The sequence below is a fragment of the Elaeis guineensis genome, chromosome 8 (assembly GCF_000442705.2).
Source record: "Elaeis guineensis isolate ETL-2024a chromosome 8, EG11, whole genome shotgun sequence".
Classification (NCBI taxonomy): Eukaryota; Viridiplantae; Streptophyta; class Magnoliopsida; order Arecales; family Arecaceae; genus Elaeis; species Elaeis guineensis.
In genome coordinates, this window is record NC_026000.2 from 136,023,655 (window position 1) to 136,049,733 (window position 26,079).

The 26,079-nt window shown below is 35.3% G+C and overlaps 3 protein-coding genes across 3 annotated transcripts; 1 reads left to right on the forward strand and 2 right to left on the reverse strand.

Annotated features, from left to right (window-relative positions):
• Window positions 1–606: 606 nt before the first annotated feature.
• LOC105049378 (uncharacterized) lies at window positions 607–16,835 on the forward strand. Its single transcript, XM_073242562.1, has 8 exons — window positions 607–1,232; window positions 1,403–1,520; window positions 9,428–9,563; window positions 10,926–10,962; window positions 11,071–11,308; window positions 11,937–12,063; window positions 12,139–12,236; window positions 16,393–16,835. Exons 1-6 carry the CDS (start codon window positions 993–995, stop codon window positions 12,032–12,034), a joined length of 867 nt encoding a protein of 288 aa, XP_073098663.1. The 5' UTR covers window positions 607–992; the 3' UTR covers window positions 12,035–12,063; window positions 12,139–12,236; window positions 16,393–16,835.
• A 1,692-nt stretch (window positions 16,836–18,527) lies between these two features.
• LOC140851246 (putative calcium-binding protein CML19) lies at window positions 18,528–18,962 on the reverse strand. The gene has a single exon (XM_073242806.1). The coding sequence runs from the start codon at window positions 18,960–18,962 to the stop codon at window positions 18,528–18,530; it is 435 nt and encodes a 144-aa protein (XP_073098907.1).
• Window positions 18,963–20,648: 1,686 nt separating this feature from the next.
• On the reverse strand, window positions 20,649–24,675 carry LOC105049379 (uncharacterized protein At2g39795, mitochondrial). The gene is made up of 3 exons (XM_010929000.3): window positions 24,306–24,675; window positions 21,698–22,047; window positions 20,649–21,004 (listed from the first exon to the last, which is right to left on the reverse strand). The coding sequence occupies exons 1-3, from the start codon at window positions 24,588–24,590 to the stop codon at window positions 20,845–20,847; spliced, it is 795 nt and encodes a 264-aa protein (XP_010927302.1). The 5' UTR covers window positions 24,591–24,675; the 3' UTR covers window positions 20,649–20,844.
• Window positions 24,676–26,079: the final 1,404 nt, after the last annotated feature.

The window sequence follows — 26,079 nt, forward strand, 5'->3', positions numbered from 1 at the left end:
TTAATCATTCCCATGAAACTCAATAAATAATGTAATGAGAAGGAGAGGACTTGATCCTAGGTAGAAACACCAGAAGGTCACTTAATTAGAAGTTACAACAACTCATATACCGTGCTAAATAATTATAATCAATATAAAATAAAGGGCCATTTGTTTTTACCTGCCAAAAAAGATTTTTCAAAGGAAAATGGACTATTTTTTTGAAATCATGAATCATGCTTGAAGCAAGATTTAAAGTCATAACAAAGTGCTCAACCTATCAAGGACTTCCAGCATCACCGGTTGGCATCCTTAAAGAAAGTTATATATCATGCATTTGACATGCTAAATTTAATAGTCATGAAATAAAAGGATTTTCAAAGGAATTATGTTTGCAAATTGATATATACATGAAAAAAAATTAAAAAAATGAAACTGTTTTTTCAAAATTATAATAGGTTGATAAGGTTTATGAAAAAAATTGAATTGGAGATGAAGCCAGCCACTGAAGCGAAACTAAAGGCCAAATTAATTATCTTATTTATCATTAATAACAAAATGGTCATATATATATATATATATATATATAAAGACGAGGGCTCCAGGGGTTTGGACCAAAAAAAAAACCGAATAAAAGGGCCCGCGCCCATTTGCTATTAAAAATATATATATTTTAAGAATCCTCTCAGGAATTCCCTTTTCTTCCCGTTCCGAGATCATTGTCCCTTCTTCTCCTGCTCTGCGATCTTTGCAGAGCGGAGAGATTGCTTCAATTCTCTTAGCAATCTTCTAATTGGAGGGGTTCCATGTCGTGTTACGGTGACTCGCACCAAATTTATGTACCCTTTGACCCAATCTTTGCTCCAATTCATCAAGGTTAGGGTTTTTCTAAGCCCTACCTAGGGTTTTCGTGATCGATCACAGGATCACCTTATCTCTCTTAATTCTCCCCGTTTTGTAGCCCTATCCGGCTCCTGGGATCTCCGAATTAGGCCTCTCCTGGTTTGGATTCCATGGCTTTTCATCGCCCGGGCCCGGGCTCGGCGTCGGGATCGGCGTCGAGCTCGAGCTCCGGGCTCCACTTCTTGAAATCCCCCTTCGGGGATACGACCTACACGAAGGTCTTCGTTGGGGGGCTGGCTTGGGAGACCAAAAGCGAGACGTTGCGCCGCCACTTCGAGCAGTTTGGCGAGATCCTCGAGGCCGTCGTGATTACTGACAAGAACACCGGGAGGTCGAAGGGCTACGGTTTTGTGAGTGTTTCCTGTCCTGGTCTTTCTGGATAATCCGAAAGAAAGATTGTTTCTTTAATTGCGTAACGGGGAAAAGATTCGATCTTTTTTGTTCTTGTTTTCATGTTCTTATTATGGGGGATTGCTGCTGATTTTCTTTAATGGCGTGTGGATTGGTGTGGAGGATTTAGGTGACCTTTCGTGACCCAGAATCTGCAAGAAGGGCATGCGCCGACCCAAGCCCGGTTATAGATGGCAGACGGGCGAATTGTAACTTGGCTTCGCTGGGGCGGCCTCAGCCTGTCCAACTTTTGGTAATTTTCTGCATATAGGGTTGATTGCTCTTTTTAATGAGAATTTTGTCTTAAGGTGCTGAATTGTTCGTTCTTGTTTATTCGTTCTCCATTATTTCTCAAAATTTGTGAATTGATTCCAGTCTAGAGTTGTAGGAGTTCACTGATGATATCGGTCTTGTCTTTTTCTGGTTAAATTTTGTGGTCTGGTGGCCTTTCATGCAATACAATACGGTTGTTTTTGGTTGTGTTTCCTCTGTATGATTTGTCTGCTTTATGCCACTAACTATGGGTAATTCCCAAGTTAAGACTTTTAATTCATGCATTCCATGTTTGTATGATTAAATGACTCATCACACTGGCAGTGCTTTAATTGGATTATGGCAGGCACCATGTCATTCATTGTCTCCAGTGTGCTGGATGAGGGGTTATAGCATTTCTTTTTCATCTGCTACTGTTTGATTGCATTGATATATGACCTTTTTAATTGATCTCAAGTCCCATCTTTCTTTGGCTGCATCAATATTTCCTTTAATACAATTTTTCTTTAGAATTTCCTGAAGAACGTTGATGGACATATAGTGGCATCTCTTATTTTTGTTCATCTCAAGTTTAAGGTTCGAGATCTACCGTCAAGTTCGATATAAGATATAATGTCTCTGGACTGAATCAGACATCCTGAGTAGGGAGACCAATGCCTGTACCAGCAAAATAAGGGCAATCTGAAAATGTTGTGATTTGTATATGAAGAAGAAAAAGAAGATAGAAGTGTCTTTCCATAGATGGTACAGATTACTAATAGAAATCCACACTTTCAATACATGATTGTACGCTACCAGAAGAAGATATCAAAAGAACTCAAGGCATAACTTTTCTAATTTTAAAGAAGTCTGAGCAAGTCTGATATAATTCTAAGAATTTTGAAAACATAAGCCTCCTTTTTGGATGCGTCCTGATAAACACTGATCAAGCTGGTAAATTTCTGGTTGGCTCTCCACATATAACTAGAAGAACAGGAATTTCAAAAACACATTTTTTTCTTCCATAAGCAGAAAGATAAGTCTTGTTATGTGCTTATTAAGCTTGTTTTTTATGAATTATGTGCCACCAATTGCTTTGGTGTACCATTTAATACTATCGTATAAAGATGTCCTCATTTTTTCACCATCTCTCACCTAAATATTAGAAATATATTCATGTTATAGTTCAGTTTATTAGCACATTGCTCTCTCTTGATGATGTGGTTTTCTTGCCTTGCTCTATACCTCTGACTTTTCATTCTTGTACTCTTGTTTTCTGCCACCTTGTTAGCAATGTTACCTAGATACTTGGCACAACTGTAGAGCATCTAGATGTCTTGACATGTTAGACTTTTAACCTCCAAAAACCTTGACTTATAAATATTTTCGTTCAACATCAGTGTTTTCAGATGTTTGTATGTATTTATGTATCAATTACACAGAGAGATTATGCATCGAAATATCTTTGCTAAATGATTTTATGGTTTGAATCAATAAAAAAACTGTCCAAATTGGAGATCCACACCATTGGTGATAATCTCTCTATACAAATTGGAGATCCACACCACTGGTTTGAATCAATAATAAGCTCTCCAAATTGAAGATCTACACCATTAAAATTATCTATAAAACAAAAACAATATAGTTTGGTAGTTTCCTAGTTATGCATCAGGTTTATTCAGATGTAGTTGCCAGAAATGGGAGCAAGTGTGGGTGTGGGTTCGAGATCCTAGGAAGATTTTGGAGTAGATGTGTTACACTAGGTAGAAGATTCTGTCTATCCAGGATATAAAAATGAATGGTAATCGTGCTAATGTGCATGATAAGGCACATGAATTGAAAATTTGCACTACTGATGATGATGTATAAATTTCAATACATGGATTTATTACTATTGATAGATTTTATATATAGATCATAGCAAAATATTTGTGATGCTATTAGAGCCATCTACTTCTATACTCAATGAATAGGTTAATAACCTCCAAAATGTATGATTTTTGGTTCCTAAGAATTTTTAGTGGTGTAAATCATAATTAGCAAGGCATCTCCAATTTGGGTGGGCTAACATTGATTTTTGAGTTTGGATCTTTCAGGAGCGAATGAAGTGTTTGAAGACCAATTACCATGACATCCAACTTCTTTATCCTAAATTTTCTCTTTCATCATCCTATAGTTAGGTAAATAGGAAACTCATGAACTAGTCAAAGATTCATACTTTCAGATCATCATTTGCTTAATTATTTGACAAACTCATAGTTATGATTCACCAAGAATTTGGGAGGGGGTTGTGACTAATACTATGGTGAATACATTGGTATGGAGCGTGGTCTAACTTAACAATCATCAGTGTTTCATGTTTGTCACAAAGCATCCCTAATTGAGGATATAGCATTATCGTCCATATTTGATTAAACTAGTATACCAACACAGGCACCGATTTGGGGGTTAAATGGTAGAAATGATGTAGTCATGTAGGATAGCTAAGGTAAAAGGAGTTAACAACAATAGGGTTATAAGATGCAGGTATCTAACTTTCAATTTTGGATTTGAGGACCTAAATTAGGTTTTTGTGGGGTGTAACCATTTGGGCAAGCCCTAGTTCATGGTGTCAAACTACCTTAAAATGCAGTCCCAGTGATATGAAGAGATTTCGACCTAACCTATATCAATAATAAGACTTATATAGATCAATTGTACTCAGCATATAGATTACAATACTTACCAGCATGGTTTACAACTACCATCTGGTACGGGGCACACCAATATGGTGTCTCGTACCAATAATAAGACTTGTATAGATTAATTGTACTCAACATATAGATTACAATACTTACCAGCATGGTTACCGTACCATCTGGTACGTCGCACACCAATAGGTGTCTCATACCTAGGGGTGTGCATTCGGTTTTTTCAGTTTAAACCGAACCGAAATAGCATAAAACCAAACAAACCAAACCAAAATAATTTGGTTCGGTTCGGTAATTCGATTATGGGCTTCTTTATGCTGGGCTTTTGATTGTGATTTAGACTTATCAAATTCTTTAATAGTTTCATTATTTGGGCTACAGAATTGTACTTGGGCTTAGTCTAGGTGGACCATGGTTTAGAAAGGACGTAATAAGTGAGTCTGATTCAAAATTAGACTAAATAAATCATGAAAGATAGTTTTTTTTTTAAAAAAAAAATCCACTCTGAGATTTTGTCACAGATTCTCCTAAACATGAATATCAACCAAAGAAATAACATTAATCTGACTTACCTAAATGAGGTCTCAAAGAAATAAAGAAAAAAAAAGCACAAAATCTATATAAATATGTTCTCAGAATATCAACATTTGAAAATGAACTACTCTAAACTCAAAACAGGAACCTCCTCTCGTGAAGTAGATGCATAGTGGATGGTGTGCAATTGGGAATTGATCAAATACAAGGGGTAACATAGCGTGTTATCTATCGTGGGATTTGGCACGACTTAACTAGACCATCTGGTTCAAGTAATATTTAGTCCAAACATAAATATTAAATCAAAAGGGATCAGATAATTTCGATTTTTGGTTAACCAAAATTATCAAATTAAATACCAAAGACTGAACCGATTAAAAAATTTTTGTTCATTTTTAAACCAAAACCGAAATTTTCAGAAAAAAACCAAACCAAACATCAAAATAATTAATAGTTTGGTTCGATTTTCGGTTAACCGAACCATTTGCACACCTCTACTCATACCGTATTGATACTCAGTACATTGTCTTATATCATACCAAATCATGTACCGACACCATAATATGATGGTACCATTACGGGGTCCAGCATTGAAATGGCGAACCTTGCTTATCAAAGATATTGCCTAGAACAAATCCAGAAATTACAATGAAATTGAAAACAAAATGCCTAACCTACTTTTGATCATCCTCAAACTTAAATAGGTAACAGAACTCCCACATTAAGAGATACTTGATGTATATGTTACTTACATGAACAACCATATTTAAGTTATAAAAAAGAAAGAAAACTATATATATTGTTTTTATTTAGAATAATAACTCTGTATTTTTGGGTCATTGATCAATTCAACTAATTGTACAGCTATTCACTTTTAAAGGGAACTTAACAGCTCGAAATGAATTTATGCTCCTAAAGTACTATATAAATATCAACAGTGTCATTAAATCATAGTATTAATTATATGTGCTATATCAAATTTAAATTATTTAATAGTAAGTAATTTTGAAGCAACAATAGATGACTTACCATTTATGCTCTAGGACTCAAATGGCTAGGTGTGTTGAGATTTGACTCTGAATTTTGGCATGCTAGCTAGTGTCAAATGGATGGTTGTGCACCTTAGATGCACGCTTAAGCACACGCAGAGTTAGGAAGAAGAGAAGTGTTACATTAATAATTTGTGTGAAATAACAGCCATTGGTACTATTAGGAGTCCTCCCAATATGTTATTGTGTTTGTAGAGAGCATTTAAAGAACAAGGCTATTATCTACGAAAAAACAAGAAGGTTTCATAGACATGTTGTTATAAGTGCCTCTTTTGTTTCTATTTTCATTGTCCCACTAAAAGGAAAATGTTATTAAAAAAAAAGCTAAATGTACAAGTGCATCTAGAGTAGCACTACTTACACATGGCATGAATCAACTTTACCCTCTTAAATCATTGGCCTTGCATGAATCAAATGTGGGGCTTACATTCATAGAGGACTGTTTGTGGTCCAAGCCTCATGCACATAGCTTTTGTCTACATGTACCTGTATGCCTGGCAGCTTGCAAAATGATATTTGGAATTCAAACTTTCGTTCTGATTCACAAGATAAATTTTAATTCTGCAGCTTGTGAGTTAGTTAAATGTCAATGTTATTATGCTATCATTGTACATTATTACCTATTATAATGGTTGATAAGGACCATTATAATAGCCACTGTTTCATTCCAAGAATATTTTCAATAATTTGAGTCACCAATTAGATGTTATTTCTGTTGGTAAATTATGATTTGAATGGGATTTGGGTTTTAGAGGATATTGGCAGATGCACAGGAGATTTAAGAAAACACCAAAGAGAGGGCAATCTTTGGGTCTGCTGGATTCCCAGAGAGAGAGAGAGAGAGAGAGAGGATTTGGAAAATTCTCAGATGAAACAGGAAAATGAGATTCTTGCAGGTATTTTGAGTCAGGTAAGAATATAACATGAAATGCTGTTGGGCTTGGTGGCTCACACAAAATAGGGTAGATTCATTTATGCAAGCAAAACATGCTATTATGGTTTGTCTTGCTCTGATATACCTTGTTCCGTAGTACCGTTAGACAAGCTAATGGAACATTGGGAATAAAAGCTGATGGATGAAATCTTTTTGAAAATAAGAAACTCTTATTTTTAATTACCGTATAGAATTTTTATTGGAAACCTTATATATCATCCTTATATGGAGATTCTTCCAGATTTGGTTGGAGATCATCCTTAATTGCAGATCACTTTTTTTAGGCAGCCACTCCTTTTCTTTCTCCATCTTGTCTCTTTCCATCCTTAGAAATGACTTCAGCCATCACAACTCTATCCCTACAAACAACTAAGACTTGGTCATGTGGTAATGTATTGAATCTGCAAAAATTACCTTATGAAAGATCATCATGATAAGGTCCTAGGAGACTTGAAAGAGAGATGCAAAAGAAAGTTCGAAGATTCAAGTTGGGATTTCATTGTGACATCATCAGATTGCAGATACTCCTGTCATTAATTTTCAGTGACTAAGGCTGTAGATCCTCTTCTGCCTCCTTATGTAAACTCATTTGGCCTGCAGATTTCCATTAGTGCTAGATTTTGCACGATGCAACATAATGCATAGAAAAAGGCATAATAGGATCCATGCTAGAGTCCTTAAAGGAGGAGACATCAGGTTCTAAGTTGTAGTTGAGTTAGTACGATTAAATTTCTTTGAGCATAATATGGTCTCTTTAGGAGTAATTTTTGTTGTGCCTTTGTTTTTTCTGTCTCTTAAAGGTCTCTTTTTAGGGGAGTCTCAAAGATCTCTTTCTAGAAGGGTTTTATGTCCTTGAGAAATTAAATGGATTTTTTTTCCTATCTAAGAAATATTCAGTATGAAAAAATTATTGACATTATTTCAGTTGTTGTCCTCCTTTTTCTTCTGATTCTTGTTTTAATAATGGTATGACTTCACTTTTATGCTTGATATATGAAGATCAAATTGATATGAAGAATAAAGCTTTTAGAGTGGCTATTCTCATCTATGGTTCATTGCATTTTAAGCCAAAACTCTAATGCCATGTTTGGTTTGCTTGAATAAGTATTGGAACCATAGTTTGTCAAACCGGACTGAATCGCCCGGTTCGGCCCATACCAAGCCGAACCGGTACGGAAACGGTCCGGTTAAGCCCTATTTTTCGAATCAGGGCCTAATCGGCCTGAACCGGTCCGAACCGAGCTAAACCACTCAATTATGTACGGACCGCTTCGGCCTTGTTTTCATTTTTTTTTTTAGAGATCGGCAGATGGATTTTTTTTTTTGATTTTTTTATTGTCGGTATAGTATAGTATGGTACGGTATGGTACTGTACCATACCAACTGGCTACTAGCATATCGGACGGTACTGGTTCAGCTTTCGTTGATTGGAACAGAATAGAGGCCAAAACTTTGGCCTCATTGCAATATTTGGTAAATAATAAATGATGGGTTTACAATTCCCACGGAATTATAATTTTTTTATTTAAAGGAATGGTGATTTCACTCATACATGGGAGGAATGGTCGTTCGCATGAAAATAGAAACGAATGATTATGTTTTGGTAATAAACTAATTAATAATATTTGTGGTATAGAATAGTAGCAAAGATATATTTTTATATAAATTATTATCAATGATTATGATCTAATTAAAAATAAATACTTAATAAATATAAATTAAAAATAGTGAAAATATCAAGTTTCTACGCTGTAATGTTATATCAACTATTACTTAAAGTTTTACTATGTATAACATACTAGCAATTGGGCATTGTACACTTCATGTTAAAGACAAAATCAAATAGAAATACAAATTTTGGAATACTATTGAACAGAAAAGATAAAAATACTAAAAATTAAATAAAATAATTAACTATAACAAAAAAAGTAAATAAAAATTAGAAAACATGAGTTAAAGAATAAAGATATAAAATACAAATAACTATTATTAAAATAAAAATATAAGTATAAATATAAATTGTTAGATAAAATGAATAGAAAGGTAAAATATGTTAGATGATATCAAAAATTAAATAATATGAAAAGAAAATAATACATAATAAGTAATAGATAAGAAAATAATAAATGAAAATCTAAAAATTTGAGTAAAAATAAAATATAAAAACATAAATATAAACAATTTGAAATAAAACTGCAAAATAAAACATTTGATTTCAGATATAATATATAAATAAAAGAAAAAATAATTAATAAAATACAAATAAGGGGACAAGAATCGTGATTCTGATTCATTGTGTTCCATTCCCATTCCAATTCTTATTCATTGTTGAAAATGAAATGTAGCCTTGATTTTCTGCATGTAGCATGTAGACTTAATTGTAGGATACTGGTGTTTCCCCCTTATCCTTGGTTATGCCTAATCCAAGTACGGTAAGCCTTTGTTTGAAATATTACTACATTTATATTAGTCTCAATATTCAGATTCTGGTGTACAACCTCCCAATGACTCAACCTCTCACCCCTTTTTTCTCTCTCTTCAAAGAAAAGAAGGTAAAAAAGGTATTACAACATGAAGAAATTGAAGAAAATGAAATCATTTCATGTTTATCTTTGTATTTTTTAAGTTAGCCTTATGACGTATGATTTAATTTACCATGATACAAATGTTGTTCCTTTTGGTCCCAATTTTCTTCTCTGTAGCACGCCCAAGGTCAGTAGGCCCCTACCTTGGAGGTGTTCCAGCTACACGTGGAACATACGTCGGAAGTTCTGCTCATCACCAACCAATTCCCTTTGGCTACCATCATGGGTATTCATACCCACCATATGCGTAAGTTGATTTCTGAAGCATTGTTCATTACTTGGCTCAAATGTTAATTTTCTGATTTAGAATTTGTTTGAACCAATCTTCTTAATAAAAGATACCTTGGTTTTGAAGTAGTTACTCGGAGAATTGAATTAAAAATACTAGAAATATAATATATGAGGAAGGAGAAAAAAATAACTTAAGGTATCATACTATCAACTTTGGTTTTAATATGCAGCTATGGAATTAACATGATATGCAGGATTGAAATCCAAAACTTGGGTAAGATTGCATTTGGAAGCGGAATAGTTTTAGTGGAATAATCTGTTCCTAACTCTCTATTTTCTGGTAACTTCACAGAGTAAATGGACTAACCATGAATTCTGTTTGTTTCAGGATCTCTTATTCCAGAAGTTAAACTTGAATGTTATTTGATTGGAAAATTGGAATAAGAAGGTTAAGAGAGAACTTCTTTTTATAGGCTGGATAACATTGCCCCTGCCTATAGGAAGATAATTAGCCAATTATAATTGAATGTCAAAAATACTATTTCTATATGTTTTGTGCTATAATAGTAAGAATATTATATTATATAAGATAATATTTTGAATATTTTTAACTATGATAAATATTAAAATAATAGATTAGTTAATGATTGAATGCTTAACATGTTATTATTATGCTCTTTATATCAAAAAGATATTTTTAATATAATAAATATTAAAGTATTCTTGAGTTCCATTTGGGAGATGACAGAAGAAAAGAATGGTTAGGATGGGTAGTTTTGGGAGAATTAGACTAGGAACAAATTACTCCCCCCTTCGAGTGGAGTAATTTATTTTGGGTTAAGTGGAGTAGCTGGATAAAAAGCTAGTTTGACCGGCATAAGTGGGGTGTGGGTGTTGTTTTGTGAAATAGCTGGATTAAGTCCTTTTTATCCTCCGTCACTCTGCTTCCAAACATGACCTAAGAGATTTGTGAATAAGATAAAAAATCCCTATTCTGTTTCTTTTATTAATGATACTTCCATTCTTTTTAAAAGAAGACAGAACCAAAAACAAAAGGAAGGGGAAAAAAGATGAAAACCAGTAGTGATAGGCAGTAGAGTTTGTATGAGGTTAAAATTGGTAGGGTGGAGAATGCTTGAGGAAAAAAGATGAGAAAGGATAATAAAGTATGTTTTACGAAACCAATTGTTTGTAGTTTCTTTTTTCCATAAATTACTTTTGTTTTTATATCATGGTGAGAGTTTACACTTGCTGCATTTTGCTTCTACCTCTCAAGGAATTGTTTTCATAATTGATAACTTTAGTTAATCATATGTCTATGTTTAATAAAAGGTGCCAAAGGTAAAACATTCAAAGGTTTATTGGCTTCCTTTTGCAGTTACACTACATATGGATCCGAATACATCTATCCACAGGTTGAGAATCCCTATCATTTTTTATCCTTATTCTGGTGAACATTTCTTTTGGAGCAATAAATTTGCAACCAGCTGCTTCCGCTGTTACGACACATTTTTCATTTGCAGAATGTCTACAGTCCTTATATGGGGCAGCAATACGTTCAGATTTATGGTGTTCCTGGAGCTGTAAACACAGCTGTCTACCCATTTGGGCAATTGGGCCAGCCTATCCCTGGTGGGCATGGTTATACAGCAATTCAGGGCCACACAATGCCAGGCCATCATTTCGTGCAATTCAGTGGGCCAAATGTCAATGGAGTAACATCTGCACCGCGACCCACAATTCAAGCTCCCTATCCAGCAGGCAAAATTTCATTTGGAAAATCCTCTCTCTGTTTTGTGGATTAAGTTTCATTGGTGTAAAAGGACATAACTACAGTAGATAGACTTTCTAAATTTGTAGGGTTGCTTTGTGTGTTGTAGTTTTTCTTCATATGGTGTGTAGAAGGCATGAATATAGTGCAGGGTTGTAATGTATTGGCAACTAACAGCTAGAAAAGATATCTTTGTTAGGATGGATGCTGGGTTGATATGGGTGGGCAGCTGGGGACAGCAAAGGTGAGGTTGTCGGATTAAAAGGGTTAAGATAAGGGATCCTAGGCATTTTGTAGTTTTCACTTAGACCTTTCTAGACTAGCTAAGGGTTAGATTATCGATGGCTTTCTGAGGATCCATATCTTATAAGCCTATAAAACCAGAAAAGTAAGATGTGGGCAAATATTTGATATATGCTTGTCGTTTGCATTCTACAAATAATTGTTGTTGTTTTGTTTTCTTATTGGATGTTACTCCCAGATATATCATGTCAAACACCAAAAGATTGGAAAAAAAGTCATCTGCATAGATTACTTTATGCTTCCTGTCTTTCAAACTGCACACATGCTTTTCTTTTACAAGGCTGTCCTTGGTGAACAAAATTGTTCATGTTACAGGTGTAGCAGCACCAATCCCAGCTCCACCACACTTGTTAGTTCCTGCTTATTCTCCACAGTTTATGCCGGGCAGTGGTTCAGGCCAAACAGCAAGCTGAAATGCACATCAGGGTGATAACATCTTGAGGTATAACATCATTTCTAATCTGTGTGATCTCGATGGTTATTCAAACTGACTGTCATGTGCATTTACTATTGATAGGAGGTATCCTTAGATTGCTGCAGGACCAAGAACAGCAGTACTGCTATGTCAGTCGCATGCATTCTTGCCTTGCAAGCTATCATCTTTGCATTCTAGAGGTCAGTTGGACTCCGCATCCATTTATGCATGTAAATAATCTGAGGACACTTCTTGTTGTTAAGGACTTGGCCTTATATAGGAACTAATGTTGAAGTGGGACCCATATAACTAATCTCAAAATAATGAAACTAGATTTATAATTATTTTTTATATTCATGGATGCCTGCATGTTTTGCATATAATTCTGTTAAATTATGATCATCATTATGGAAGCACTTTACAATTTCACCTTTGCTGCCTTTATGTTTTTGTGTTAATACAATTTGAAAATGCTGGTAGTCAGTACTCCAAATAATTCAAACAGAAACTTCTACTGGCTTGTAGTGAAAATGGTTGACAGCAGAACAGCTTATTACTCATAACTGGCATATCTCGGTGGGTATGTTGATTTTTTTTTTTTTTAAAGTTCAGCATGTGAATGTAATACGAAAATCTGATCTTTTTCTGAATAATAGCGGCTGTTCGAGATTAAGGTGTACTGAACTCTCTTTAAAACTTTAATGGTTGGGAGAAAAGAGATTGCTTATTATTGAATCAGGATTGTTTTGGAGGTAGTTTCTTGAGTTGCAGTTTAGGATCAACTTTTTTTTTTAAGAGTATATTTTAGTTGATTTTGTCATTTCTTTTTTATATTTCATGCATCAGTTTATAATGGCAAATCGCCTTATGTAGGGTAGCAATAGAGGCTGATAAACCACTAATATAACACATCCAATAGAAAACAAGCAAGTTTTATCCTAATTCTAACCCAATTAGCTTTAGCAGGTTTCATGACTATGCAAACCAATAATCTGACAAATAATTCATTGGTAATTGAACACATTCTTATGGTGTCTTCCTTTTAAATTTCACATATGTCAATGTATTTGTATGTGTGTATATATTATGTACTATATATTCACATTCTATATTTCAATTATATGTATCATCTGCCGATTTACATTTTTAAAAATTAAAAAAAAAAAACTAGTCTAATATAAGAGTTTGCATCAGAAGAAAAAGCCATGGGCATCAGTTTCATTAGGCAAAAGTACTCAAGTCTGAGAAGAAAGCTGTACCTATCTTTGAACCCACAACCACCAAACATTCATCTGACTTCACTGAAATGGCATTCAGTGAATGGTTAAAGTTGATCAGTTATGGTCATGAATATGCAAATGATAATACAAATATGGCATTCTAGTCAATAAATTAATCATCACCATTTTTTGTGGTGAAAGCTAAGATATTAGTGAAAATTGTTTAACAAAATAGTAATTTTTGAAATATGCTCTAGATTGTTAAAAATATGTGTTAATAAACTTGATTGAATCCAAAATTGGGAAAGTGAATCCAAATCTCTTGTCAGGTTTGGGTACAGATCTAGCCAAATCTGACCTGAACATGAATTGTCTGCACCCTAGCTAAGGAGTGGTTTGGTGCTATAAGTGGGCCCTGCCACCTTTGAGAGAGGAGGCAGAGTCCCACTTTGATAGGAGGGGTGGGATAAGTGGGGGAAGGGGTGGGATAAGTGGGGGAAGGGACTGGGGAATACTAAGAATGACTTAGCTGTGGACTTGTAAAAGAGAGTTATTGCTGTAATTCAAAGAGAATTCTGAAGAACAACCGACATTGGTTACTTTATCTATGTTTGAGGATCTGCTCCTTGCTTTAATAACATATTTCATGAGAACTCTCCATCCATTCTTTTCTTAGATGTTATTGGAAAATCAGACCTGAGCCTCTCTTGAGAGTCAGTTGTCTTGGTGGACTCATTCTTCTAATGTAGTTCGGTATCCAGCGCTAAAGGTTTGACCTTGTGTTCAGTAATTTTGATCGGAATCTTCTGCAACTCTTTACTTGGATGTCAACTAAATTGGATCTTAGCCTCATTTGTTCAAAGATTTAATTGTCAAGTTCAGTTGTCCTGAGTTTTGTAATGGCATGGGTTTGACATGCAAAGTGGAATAAAAGTGGGAACAGAAAAGGAGAAATGGAAAAACTATGAACAACAATTGTTTCTGGGAGTATACGATTTGTTGTTTTGCCGGATAGGGATTTTGAAATTGCACCAAAGTGACTTTAGTTCCATACTTTTTAGGTGCACTAATAGGCAATGACAACCAACTTGATCCAACTTTTAATTCTATTTTTTTTTTTCTTTTTTCTTTTTCCTTTGTGAATGCTACAAGGGCATCATGTTTTATTGGATTGGAAATCATTTGCTTTGATATTTTCATTTCCAATAAAAATTCAAACTCAACTTTGAAACAGTCAGATTCTCACGTAACTAACACTCCTTAAATAGGGTGCTATAAAGAGCTCATCTTTTTGGTGAAGAACTTCTGCACTAACTTTAGTATCACTGAAATTGTTATGACAGCTCCATTTCATTTTGAATATAAAGCAACTTATCTTTGTTGTAGCAGTGAATTAATTTACAGTTAACAATGACTTCCATGTGTGGTCCAACAGCATAGTGCGAAGTTTTGTTGCCCAGTGGATGTAAAATCCTGAATCCTTGGAGGTCTACTCTAAGACTTACTTTTCCTCTTGAAATTGATGTAATACACTCGTTGTTTTTTGAAGCTTGTTGTATATTCTCTCAATTCCCTCAATTCCTATTTTTTGAGATAGATGACGGGGACATCCTATGATTTAGTAATCTCTTCATTATTATTCAGCTTCATGCATTTTTGGCTTCAATTTCCACAATTATCCAAAATTTTAAATTTCTGGAATACTTGAATAGTTTGCAAAAGAATCTCATGTTTTCTTTCAGGACTTCATTTTCATTAAAAAGGTAGGAGAACACCACCTATTTAAATACAATACAATTAGATACAATAAAAAAAAAACCCTGACGTGGCAATGCAATAGAGAGCATAAGAGCCTTGTATTTAACTTCAGTAGTCAGAGGGGTACTCCTAGATGGTAACAAATCCTTTCCTAAGAACTTGCCAACGAGCGAATATGAAGGGTTAAGCAAGCAAGAAAGCTCTCAGACAAAAATGACCAGGTTGGTTCTACCAAATCCACATAGTGCAGCCCTGGACCTGCCATCTTCCAGAATTAGCCAATGCTTTCTATATTTCTTGCTTATCGTCCGAAGCCAGAGTATGTTTTAAGAGTTGATTAGAGATCAGTCTCTTTTACCCTATTGCTTGTTACAATCCAAAATTCTTGAACAAATTGTGGAAATCATTAGTGTTGCATTTTCCTTGCAATGCCTCTCATCCATTGAGTCAAAGCCCATGTGTAGTGGATCCACATGGCTCGATTCTGAATAGAAATGTGGATTAAGTACTTCATTATGGGGTTGTTACATCGTTTTCGGGTAGATATGTAGTTTAATTCTCTTCTTGGTGCATTTTGCCCTAAACCTACAAAATAGATTGGAGTTGTTGCTCTTTTTTTTTTTTAAAAAATGTTATTCATTGTTTGCTTTCATTTGCTTCCACCACTTATACATGTCAAATTAGATCCTTACATTATTAAAATTTTTGATATTGGTGACTCAATAGAAGACATAACAGTATAATGCACACATATTAAGTGGTTGGGGGCAAATCAAGCAGACAAAGGAATTTGAAATGCTAAGGCCTGCTAAAAGATTCGACATCTCCCTTATTGTAACAACAATGCCTTTGTTATTTGCAGTAATCTGAAGCTCTGAGCATTGATTTCAATTAAATGCACTCCTTTTATGTCTGTTTCTCAACACTCTCAAAAAGTCATAAATGGTGTGCATCTTATAAAATGTTTTTTCTTTGATAGGTTAGAGTATATTACAATCAGAATATTGCTATATTTTTGTATCAATTGTCTTCTTGCACTAAAGCAGATTGTCCCCTTCATTTGCATGTGCTCAGCCAGCTTTGCATGCTTGTTATACATAACTGATTTCTGGTGGAACGTGTTTCCATTCCTTTATTGACATGTTTTTCTTGATATGCATATCATAACCTTTTTTTTGGATATGACTCCGTTAGCCATGTATAGTGACCAAACTCCTATAGGACCAATGATGTGAATTCAATAATTTTACAGGCTTTGTCCTACATCAAACTTTTCAATAGAATGCTAGATGCATTTTATACTTGTGTGGCATTGTTCTATGCTATTTGCAACTGTGGGGGTTCACAAGACTAATTACCAGTTATAAACGTGTTGCAGGTTTTTCCTAGTCATGGTCACCAGAGACACCACAAAGTCATCCAGGGCTCCAACTGATGGAGCTGAAAGCATGAGAGCTCGGATTGCTCATCACGCTGCAGTCAAGTGTCTGTAAATTTTCATGCCCTGCTGGAGTTTGCGATGACCGGCAGAGCAGGATTGGATCCCAAAATTGGATTCAACAACTTGATAGGATAGATTTTGGATTTCGGAATTGGAGTCCGACAATCCATAGGAAGTATATAGTGTAAGGTTACAATGGAATCAAAATGATTCTATGAAATTTTAAAGCTTGCATCTAGTTGTACCATGTCCTGTTGTGGTTCCTGGGTAAACTAGTCGTTCATTGTAGTAAAGCATGATCTCATAGATGGATACCAGTGGTGTCACTGGATTCTGTCATTAGCTAGTTATTCTAAACTGAAATAAGGGTCTGAAAACTTCATACTGGCTCATTGGTTGCATATTCAGTATTCTTGATCATCGTCCCCCTTTCTCCCAATCTCAAGTTGTGCTGTTATGATCTGGGAAGCTGTGTTATCTCTGATTTGTTTGGTCGTCTTGACACGTTGGATAGCTTCAACCAAATGGACTCCTGTAAGTTTTATCAGTAGTCCCCTGAAGCTACTGCTGCTATCAACACTGAGTCGTCTCGAGCTGTTACCATGTGAGCATGAGCAACTGGAAATCCAGATATTTTTCTATGCACAACACTGATCACTTACAAGGTGCAGCGAGAGAGAATGGGCTGATTCCAGGCTGCTGGTGTCAATTGTCAATGCTCAGCCTGAACAGAATCTGCTTGAGGGCTGTCAGCTGGTTAAGAACCGTATCAGTGGTCAGCAGTGAAATCTAATATGCCTTCCTACCTTGGAATAGCTGGCTATGAATGGACTGTGCGGTGGAACGTCGATCAGGTCAACGGACTCTGCTTGAGGTCCGTCATCGCACCTTTTGTCATCACCAGGATCTCTTTCCTCTCATTTCTCTCTTGTTCCTAAGTGCATACAATATTTTGGTGCAATGAAAAATATCAATCAGGTCAACAAGGGATTTGTCCCACCTCCAATATATTCCTGGAGTAATAAAACCTTTATTTGGTTGAAGTTTTTGAGTTAGTGGGATAATTTGAGGGTGAAAAAAAATGAAAAAAATTAAGGGATAGAAAAGAACGAGGATGAGTTAAAGGAAGGGTTAATGTTATTTCACCCTTCCGTCTGTTTTCTGTTGTCACATTTGAAGGTCAGCAAGATAACTTTTCTTTCATATTATCCATCTGGATCTGTTTTTGTATCCAAATCTAAATGATTATAAATATATTTAATTTATATATATATATATATATATATATATATATATATATATATATATATATATATATATATGTGTGTGTGTGTGTAAAAAGAAGGAAGAAAAAGATATGGGTGGTATCCAGTGGTATCCAAATATTCTCTTTTATTTGTAATCCTAAATAATCTTATACAGTATTCGTGGATCTTTAAGAAAAATAGGCGGCTATGTTAATATGATATTGGCTTAATTTAATTTTATTCAATGATACTTTCAATTTGGTGGTCATAAAGTTTAACTATTCAACCTATATGTCCTTCAGTATCTAATTGTGTGGATATGAAATTTTGCATATGACAAACAAAAACAAATGTATAGAATAGACAAGCATATTATATGATAATCAGGGATTGGTTATCGGATCTCAAGCAGCTTAATCAGAAATTCAGATAAATGATTATAACTAGGAGTCAGATAGAAACCTAAGAAACACATTTCCTACGTTCACTCGTCAACATAATATTATCTTTATATCTCTGATCTTCACGAGGTTGAATCATATTTCACAACTTTAACCGTTGTGAGAAGTCAAACAACTCATAACACCCATCATGATATTCTTATTAACTACTTATTGATTAAAAAAAAACATGTATTGATATCTACATTATTTTTATTTCAACTCAAGGCATTGGTGATCAGTCTTATTGAATATTGCCAATGAAATAAGATATGCTTCGGTTCACAGCATCTAATGAAGGATACAGATGAAAAACAAGATCTTTTCCTGGGCTTGCACCAAGGATTTAGCCGAGAGAAAGCGATCAAAACGAAAAGAGATTGTATCATAACATCATGTTCCTGAACTCTTCAAAGCTAAGCACTCCATCCCCATTGATGTCAAACCTTTGGATCATTACCATGCAGTCCTCAAGGGACCTGGACCACCCTAGCCGACTGAGGGTCCTCCTCAAGCTCTTAGCCGTGATGCACCCCTCCCCGTCCATCACAAACACCCAGAAGGCCTCCCTCAGCTCCCTAATCTTCCCCTCCTCATCCCCAACCACCCCTACCAACCTCATGAACTCATCAAACCCAATCAAACTCTCCCCATTCCCATCCAACAACAACTCCACCTGCTCTGCTGACGACTCCTCGTCGATCGTCCTCAGCCACCTCCTCAGCTCATCTTGCGATATCTTCCCATCACCATCCTCATCCAAGTGCTGGAACACACGTTCGAATTCCATGAGCTCTCTCTGCAACCGTGTGCAAGCCATCTCAATGCCTCAAGGAATCGATCAACTTATGAATGATTCGATCAGGTGGCTTAGCTTTCATGGTTGTGGGGGCTTCATATATATATATATATATATATATAGAGAGAGAGAGAGAGAGAGAGAGAGAGAGAGAACTTCCATGAAAGCATGGAGAGGGAATTGTACATGGTAGAAGTTGGAATGGTTCAGATACGGCTGACGTTGGTCGTCAAGTCCACCATAGAAGAAGCCAAAGTCTCGTTTCACAATGGAGAGAAGCCGTGCGTGATGCATGGCCGATGTTAGTGCCGTGCGTGATGAATGGATGTGCGTGTTGCACGGGGTGATCTGATTCCAGTCTCATCCCCTGCCTTCGTACATCATATTCATCACCAAAACATTAACCAGTCCTACTTTTTTTGTAATTGCCTTGATGGCCAGGAATGTCCGAGAAAGGGAAGGAAATGTACGTGTCAAAGGTTTGGAGAAAGGCAAGAAATTGCAACGAAAGAATGTTTGATGACATTAGGATGTGTGACATCATACTCTCCACGCATGCAATGATGATGAAACACACATGACGTGATGCAAGGTCCAGATGATGACAGGCTAGAAAGAAGGGTCAAGGTGATATCACCAACCATGCAACAAATGGAATGGGGTTGACCATGAAATTGGGCCAAGGAGAACAGGAATCGCAAGATTCTGGTTTGGAATCACACCCACCCATCACCTTTTGACATGTGTTCATGATGGATACCCATTAGATTGATGAACGATTATAATTCCTTCTCAACATCACACAGCCATTCTTTGTGGAACAACACAAGCCTTGACCACTAGCTCTCCAGCGTGCAATGAATCCCCAGCAATAAGATTTCATTGTATTTTATAGAAGAAACAGAGACAGGAACAGAAAAAAGAAGATCCCCCCTGCAACCATCTATCATTCAGGGTATCAGCTGAGCCCTCTATCACGACCACCATTTTTCTTACCAAAGACTTCAATAGCTCACCTTTTAGCATCGCACCTGCACCTCTGCATCACAAAGCCATGTTTCTTGTATATTTCTGGGAGCATTATGATTGAGTCACAACAAAAGCAGCACCTACTTAATCCCACACAGAACAGAACACATTTTCTTCTGTCTATAACTTGTACCATAAACAAAGGACATGTCAGGGAAAAAAAGAAGGGAAACTTTGATATTACTTGATAGTTGTTCAGAAGTAAATCAGTGCATCAGATAGGTATCATGCCATGCACATAAAAATAAAGCAAATATGGGGTTTAGGAGTTTGTCGTCCATGCTCTTGGTAGGAAAATATAGTAGTTTAAATGCCGAATCCATATCACAAAATTTCTGTTTTATAATAGAATCTCCATACTGTTCTCTTCTAATGTCCTCCATCTTCCTCTCCCTTTTCAGATCATATCATCAATCAATTCGAATCTGACCACGTTTTAATCACATTCAAGCAGTTCATGATAAATCCTCAAAAACATATGCTTTCTTGTTTACAAAAGATTGGGAGTGGGCTGACACCAAGAACATTCATTGGTCAAACTTTAATGCTAGGAAATTTCTCCTGTAGATCGACATGAATGAGAAATCATACCAAATGTGCAAGGTACCTAACAAAACAAATGAAGCTCTAATTACTAGTTAAGGGAAAAAAACACAAAACATTATTTACCGACAAACAGCCAACAATCAATGTCTTGATAAATCATGATAAATTAAGATGATAGTTTGCAACTTATTTGAAGTTACACCCTGATAAGAAGCACCTTTCTCATTAAAGTACAATTTTCCAAGACAGTTTAAAAATCACACATCCTTGGAGACGTATATATCAAAACTCTCCCTAAAGACATCTAAACTCAAACTTAATGAAGTATTCACTTCCCAACGAATTCCTTCAAGTTCTTCAACCATGCTAAGTACTCCTTCTCATCCTTGTTCATCATGTACTCATGCAAGAAGTCAAACAGGGAGCCCTTAATACCTCTCACTTCGAGGTACTTGTGCAAGGCCTTCTGCAAGTTCTCGTCCAAATCCCTGCAAACAAAGAGTGGACATAAGAAGAAAGCCTTTTGTTTTGATACAAATATTTACAGATATTCAAGAATAATAATTATCCTGATTTTTTTCATTATCCAAAGTTTCTGCCCCCATCTTTTTATCACCAAAAATGAATAAAAGATAATTCTAAAATGCTTGGCAAGTAATGTCTAGAACTCATAATTTGGTGTCTGTAATTCACCCACATGCCCTCAAGTTCTCCTCATTCTAACCACTTGTCCTTATTAGTTGTTTATTTTCAACATTCCTCCAATATTCTTCCAATCATTGCGTAATCAGGGTCACCAGTTGGATAATCCCGCAGTCAGATTCCCCTACTTAAAGGCCCTTCCTGTTGCCATCAGCCTGCAAAGCAGGGACTCCAATTATCCTGAGGACCAGCAGAATTTCCAAAACCCCCTTTCTCGTTCCATAACATATAAATCACCCCGTGAAATCAGGCTTAGGATATAGTTTCTGAATAAAATTTAGGTACCAAATCACATTCGCCCAAAACCTTGCTTAATTAATATGGATTAATTGCATGCAAATTCACATCAAATTCCTATTAACACACCTCAATAACTAAATAGATTAAAAGAAAATGTGACAAAAGGAACTTATGAAAACTTTGGTCCTTACACTCAATAACTAAATAGATCAAAAGAAAATATGATAAAAGGAACTTACGAAAACTCCGGCCCTTGATAAGCACCCTGATCATCAGGAGCATCATGCTTCTTCATGGCCATGCTTTCTATTTCAAGCCCATCAGCATTAAGATTGCAGGAGAATTCCAAGATAGGGCCCTCTCCTTTTTCAATAGATACAACCAGAGAGATGATTGGCTGGAAAGAGCTCTCATTGTTGTCATCCTCAGCCCCATCTTCATCATTCTCACCCAAATCTCCCTCTGAATCAAAATTCATGAAAACAGTGACTTGGATGTTCTCACCTGCAAATTCTCGTTTAAGGACGACTGTCTGGTCGCCAGGATTGTCGATGATCTCAAAGGGAAACCCATCTGGCAATTCAACTTCCTGCAAAGAGAAACTGAACAGATTACTTTGACATTTTTTTAAAAAATTTTACTTCCAATGTACATGACAGGCAAGTCCAGGACTCAGCAAGTAGTAAATTAATCCTAGTCATTCACTAATTCAAAGATACTTAGACAAGCTGAAAAGCTAAGGTGAGTGTGGCACCATCACTTAAGTTGCAATTCATATAATCAACTGAAGCACATTTACAAAAGAACGATTAAACATTTTACAATGTTAACAATACTCGCCGTTATATTGTTTGTGCTCACTATAGTTTGACTTCATGAGTGGATGCAGACAATTGCTCCAATGTTCAAATGATGTATGCATTAGTGCATGCACACCCAAACTGTCATAAAAACTCTTAGATCTCAACATTGTGACTATTCATGAATGAATGTGCATAATCTGATGAAAGGATTCATTAATCCGAACAATGTACTCAAGAAAGTTTTCACACACAAATTTCTTAATCAACTGAGACAAAATACAAGGATGATTTTTCTGTGCACTTCATGATTTGTCAAGATGTAATTTTCAATTCCTTATCAAGTCTCAAACAGAAGATAACCACAAGAAGTTATCCTATAACTTTCACAGCATGAATAAAATATAAACAAACACTGTAAAAACAGAGATCCATTTACTGCAGTGATGAAATCAAGTTGAATACTAAAGAGATGAGGAGCTAAGCAAACAGGTCAATGAGTCATTAGTGAAAGATGCAACAGAGCTTCAGGAACATAGACAAAAAAGGCATAGTGATAAGAAAGATCATGGGATGCCCCCCAATAAACGAGTGATGAGAGTCGTTAAACCAATGTAACTAAAAAACCATTTCGTTAAGCCACTAAAAGAAAATAAAAAGAGTATATCACATAACAAAAACTCCAAAATAATGAATAAATCCAAACAAAAAAATAGTTGTTAATGATTACCTGTTTGTCCTAAACCGATACATATCAACTAGCTTCTGTGATCAGCAATGACATACAGAGAGCAAACCCAAAAAAAAAAATCAGAACCTTCATCTCTTCAACTCTGAAACCATGTCCCAGTACGATCGTGAATGAATAAAAGATATGGAATCCATTGACTCCCATATGTGGAAGAACTTGACCCTTAGTTATTTATGGGCATGCAAATATAGCTCTCCATTATTCACTAATTCATAATTAAGACCAATTACATGGAATTGATATCTTAGGTTGGTTTTGAACTTGGGATCCTATGTCTCTCATATATATTTGAGGCCATTAACTTTTTGGCTACTCTCCATCTGACTGACCACATGATGCCACAGGAAACTAAAAGTCTCACTGGCTCTCCACAAACTCCTTAATTGTAAGAATCAATATAAATATAATCAACAAAATATCCACTCCCTTGCGTGACAAATATACAAGTACATTGTTCTAGAAATAATCAAAGTAGAATGCTAAGCATCAATACGAAGCCTTCAATACCCTCAGCTTCAATTGAAAGTGAAAATTCCAAATTGTTTGATTTGGCTAAACATCCATTAAATAACTGACAACCTACCAAAGTCAGGCTCCTGGCTAGTGGACTAGTTCCAACCAAGCACACCCTAACAACATTTTGATTCCACTCAAAATATTTTTAGATGAAGGTTGAAAATGGAATCAGTGATTAGAACTATAAATCATACATTGGTAAACCACATCATCATGTCAGTGTAAAATTTCCGACTTTCACACCACTTAGAACCATCTGTTGGGCTTATTGGGTTAACAATTAACTTGTAGGCCCAAACCTTAGTGAGACTCTAATTTGATTCGGGCAATCTTCTGATTTTCAAAAATATGGGTTTAACTTATTGACCACTTTCTTCACGTGCAACAACTGAGTAAGAACATTAATATAACAACATATTCATTGCATTGATATGGAAGAAAAAGAAACTCAGAAAACAACCAGAGCACAACGCCAATATGGTGAAAAATCTAATACATCGAAAATCTTATCCAGATATCGTGCTCCATGACCACAAAATTTGAACTTAACACATATTTAACAGCAAAATTAAGAAATTAATACGAGAATTAAGGTTTTCCCCAAATCTTCAAGTCGGAAGAAAAGAAAATAAGTCCAAAAACAATCTTTCAAAAGAAGAAATTTTCACAATAACTTATAGTTTCTAGCTACCAAAAAAAAATACAACAAAGAAAAAAAAGAAAAGGAAAGAAAAACTCCTTGATCGACCGATTAGGGTGATGAGATATTGAAGGCATTACCTGTCCGTGAGTGTCCGATTGCAGGACGCAATCAATCTCGGAATCGAGGATTCGTTTGAGATTCTCATCCGCCGACACCTTGGAGGAGGCGAACCGAAAGGAGAGGAGAGAAGGGGGTTTCCTGAGGCTTTGGGGAATCGCCCTTCGGATCAAAGGGGAGGAGGAGGAGCGAGAGGAAGCGAGAGAGGAGTAGAACTGCGGCTGGCGATAGCGGCAGAAGAGAGAGGAGGATCGAGAGAGGCGGAGGGTGCGGCGAAGGAGAGAGGAGGCGATGGTAGACGACATCTTTCTTCTTCTCCTTTCGAGCTTCCGCTCTTTTGAGGTAGGGTTTAAGGGGAGAGGAGGGAGTGGCGGCCTCACCCATCAGGGTTTAAGGCTTTTAAAGCTGGGGGGATTGGAGCCGCTGGTGATGGTAATATTTAGACATCTGATCAGAAGTTTCTGGACCCTCCGATGGGTCATTGGTGGATTTGGGGAAGGGAATGGGGGAAACACATCAAAATGTTTTTTTTTTTTTTTTTTTTTTTTGATAGATAACTAAATAGACTTATTGGCATTTTTGAATAATGTAGCTGAAGATAGGACTCAATCTCATGTCTTGTTGGACAAACAAAAAAAAAAAAAAAAAAGTTTAGTATTCATTAGCTCTCATTAGACAAGGAGGCAAGGATTTGTCAATTGTTTAATATGACTACCCTCGTAACAATTTCAAAAAGCTCCTTTTTTGCATTACGTAATAGATATGTAAATAATAGATATTATTTAGATAATATTTTGTTACTAGCATGTAATGCATATTAGAAAATGCATTAATAAGAAAAGAGCGTAAGGGATTGAGGAATGAGAGAGATAAAATATATGGAATAGAAAAAAAGCATCAATGACTTTATTTGTTTTCTAAAATTTTAGAAAGAGTTAATGGGTTGGAGATATGGATGAGAGATGGATAAAGATATTTTTTTTAGAACAAAGTCTTGTTGATTTTGGGATATTTAGGAGAAACCATATATATAAGAGATGGAGATATAAAAATATGTAGAGATACATGTTATTTATATATCTAACTTCTTAATGGTATTTTTTAAAAATATTCATAAAGAAAGGAACTAAAAACTCTTTCTGGTCATATAACTGTTAGATGAAATCTAATAATGAATAAACCTTTTTCTTTTAGTAATATTGTATAGACAGTAATTCATATAAAAGTTAGATATCATTAAATATTTTATAAAAGATTAATAATTTTAAAATCGATAATGAGATAATCAAATTAAAGGTCTGCATCATTGATTTTGATCCACATTTAAAAGTAAGTACAAATTAATAAAAAATCATATATTTTGAAAATCTTTAGCTTACAAATTAAAAGAAAGATTTTTTGCATGTATATCCTCTTAAATATTCAAATTTGTGTGAATATCTTTTCAAAATTGATATTTATATGTATATCCTCATAAAATACTTGTTTTATATATATATCCTTCTTTTTTTTAATTTTTTTGCATATGTGGCCACATCATTTAATGTCATTAAAAAATTAATAGTTTAAAATTTAAATGACTAAAATATTCTGATGGATAGACATGCAAAAAGAATATTTATTAAGGATATATATATAAATAGTAATTTCATGGAGATATTCATACAAATTTGAATGTTAGAAGGATATGCACATACAAAATTCTAATTTAATTTTTATCTATTTCATCTAGATGGATTCAGGCCCTCTTACTCTACAATATAGTAATATATTACATAATATAACAACATGATG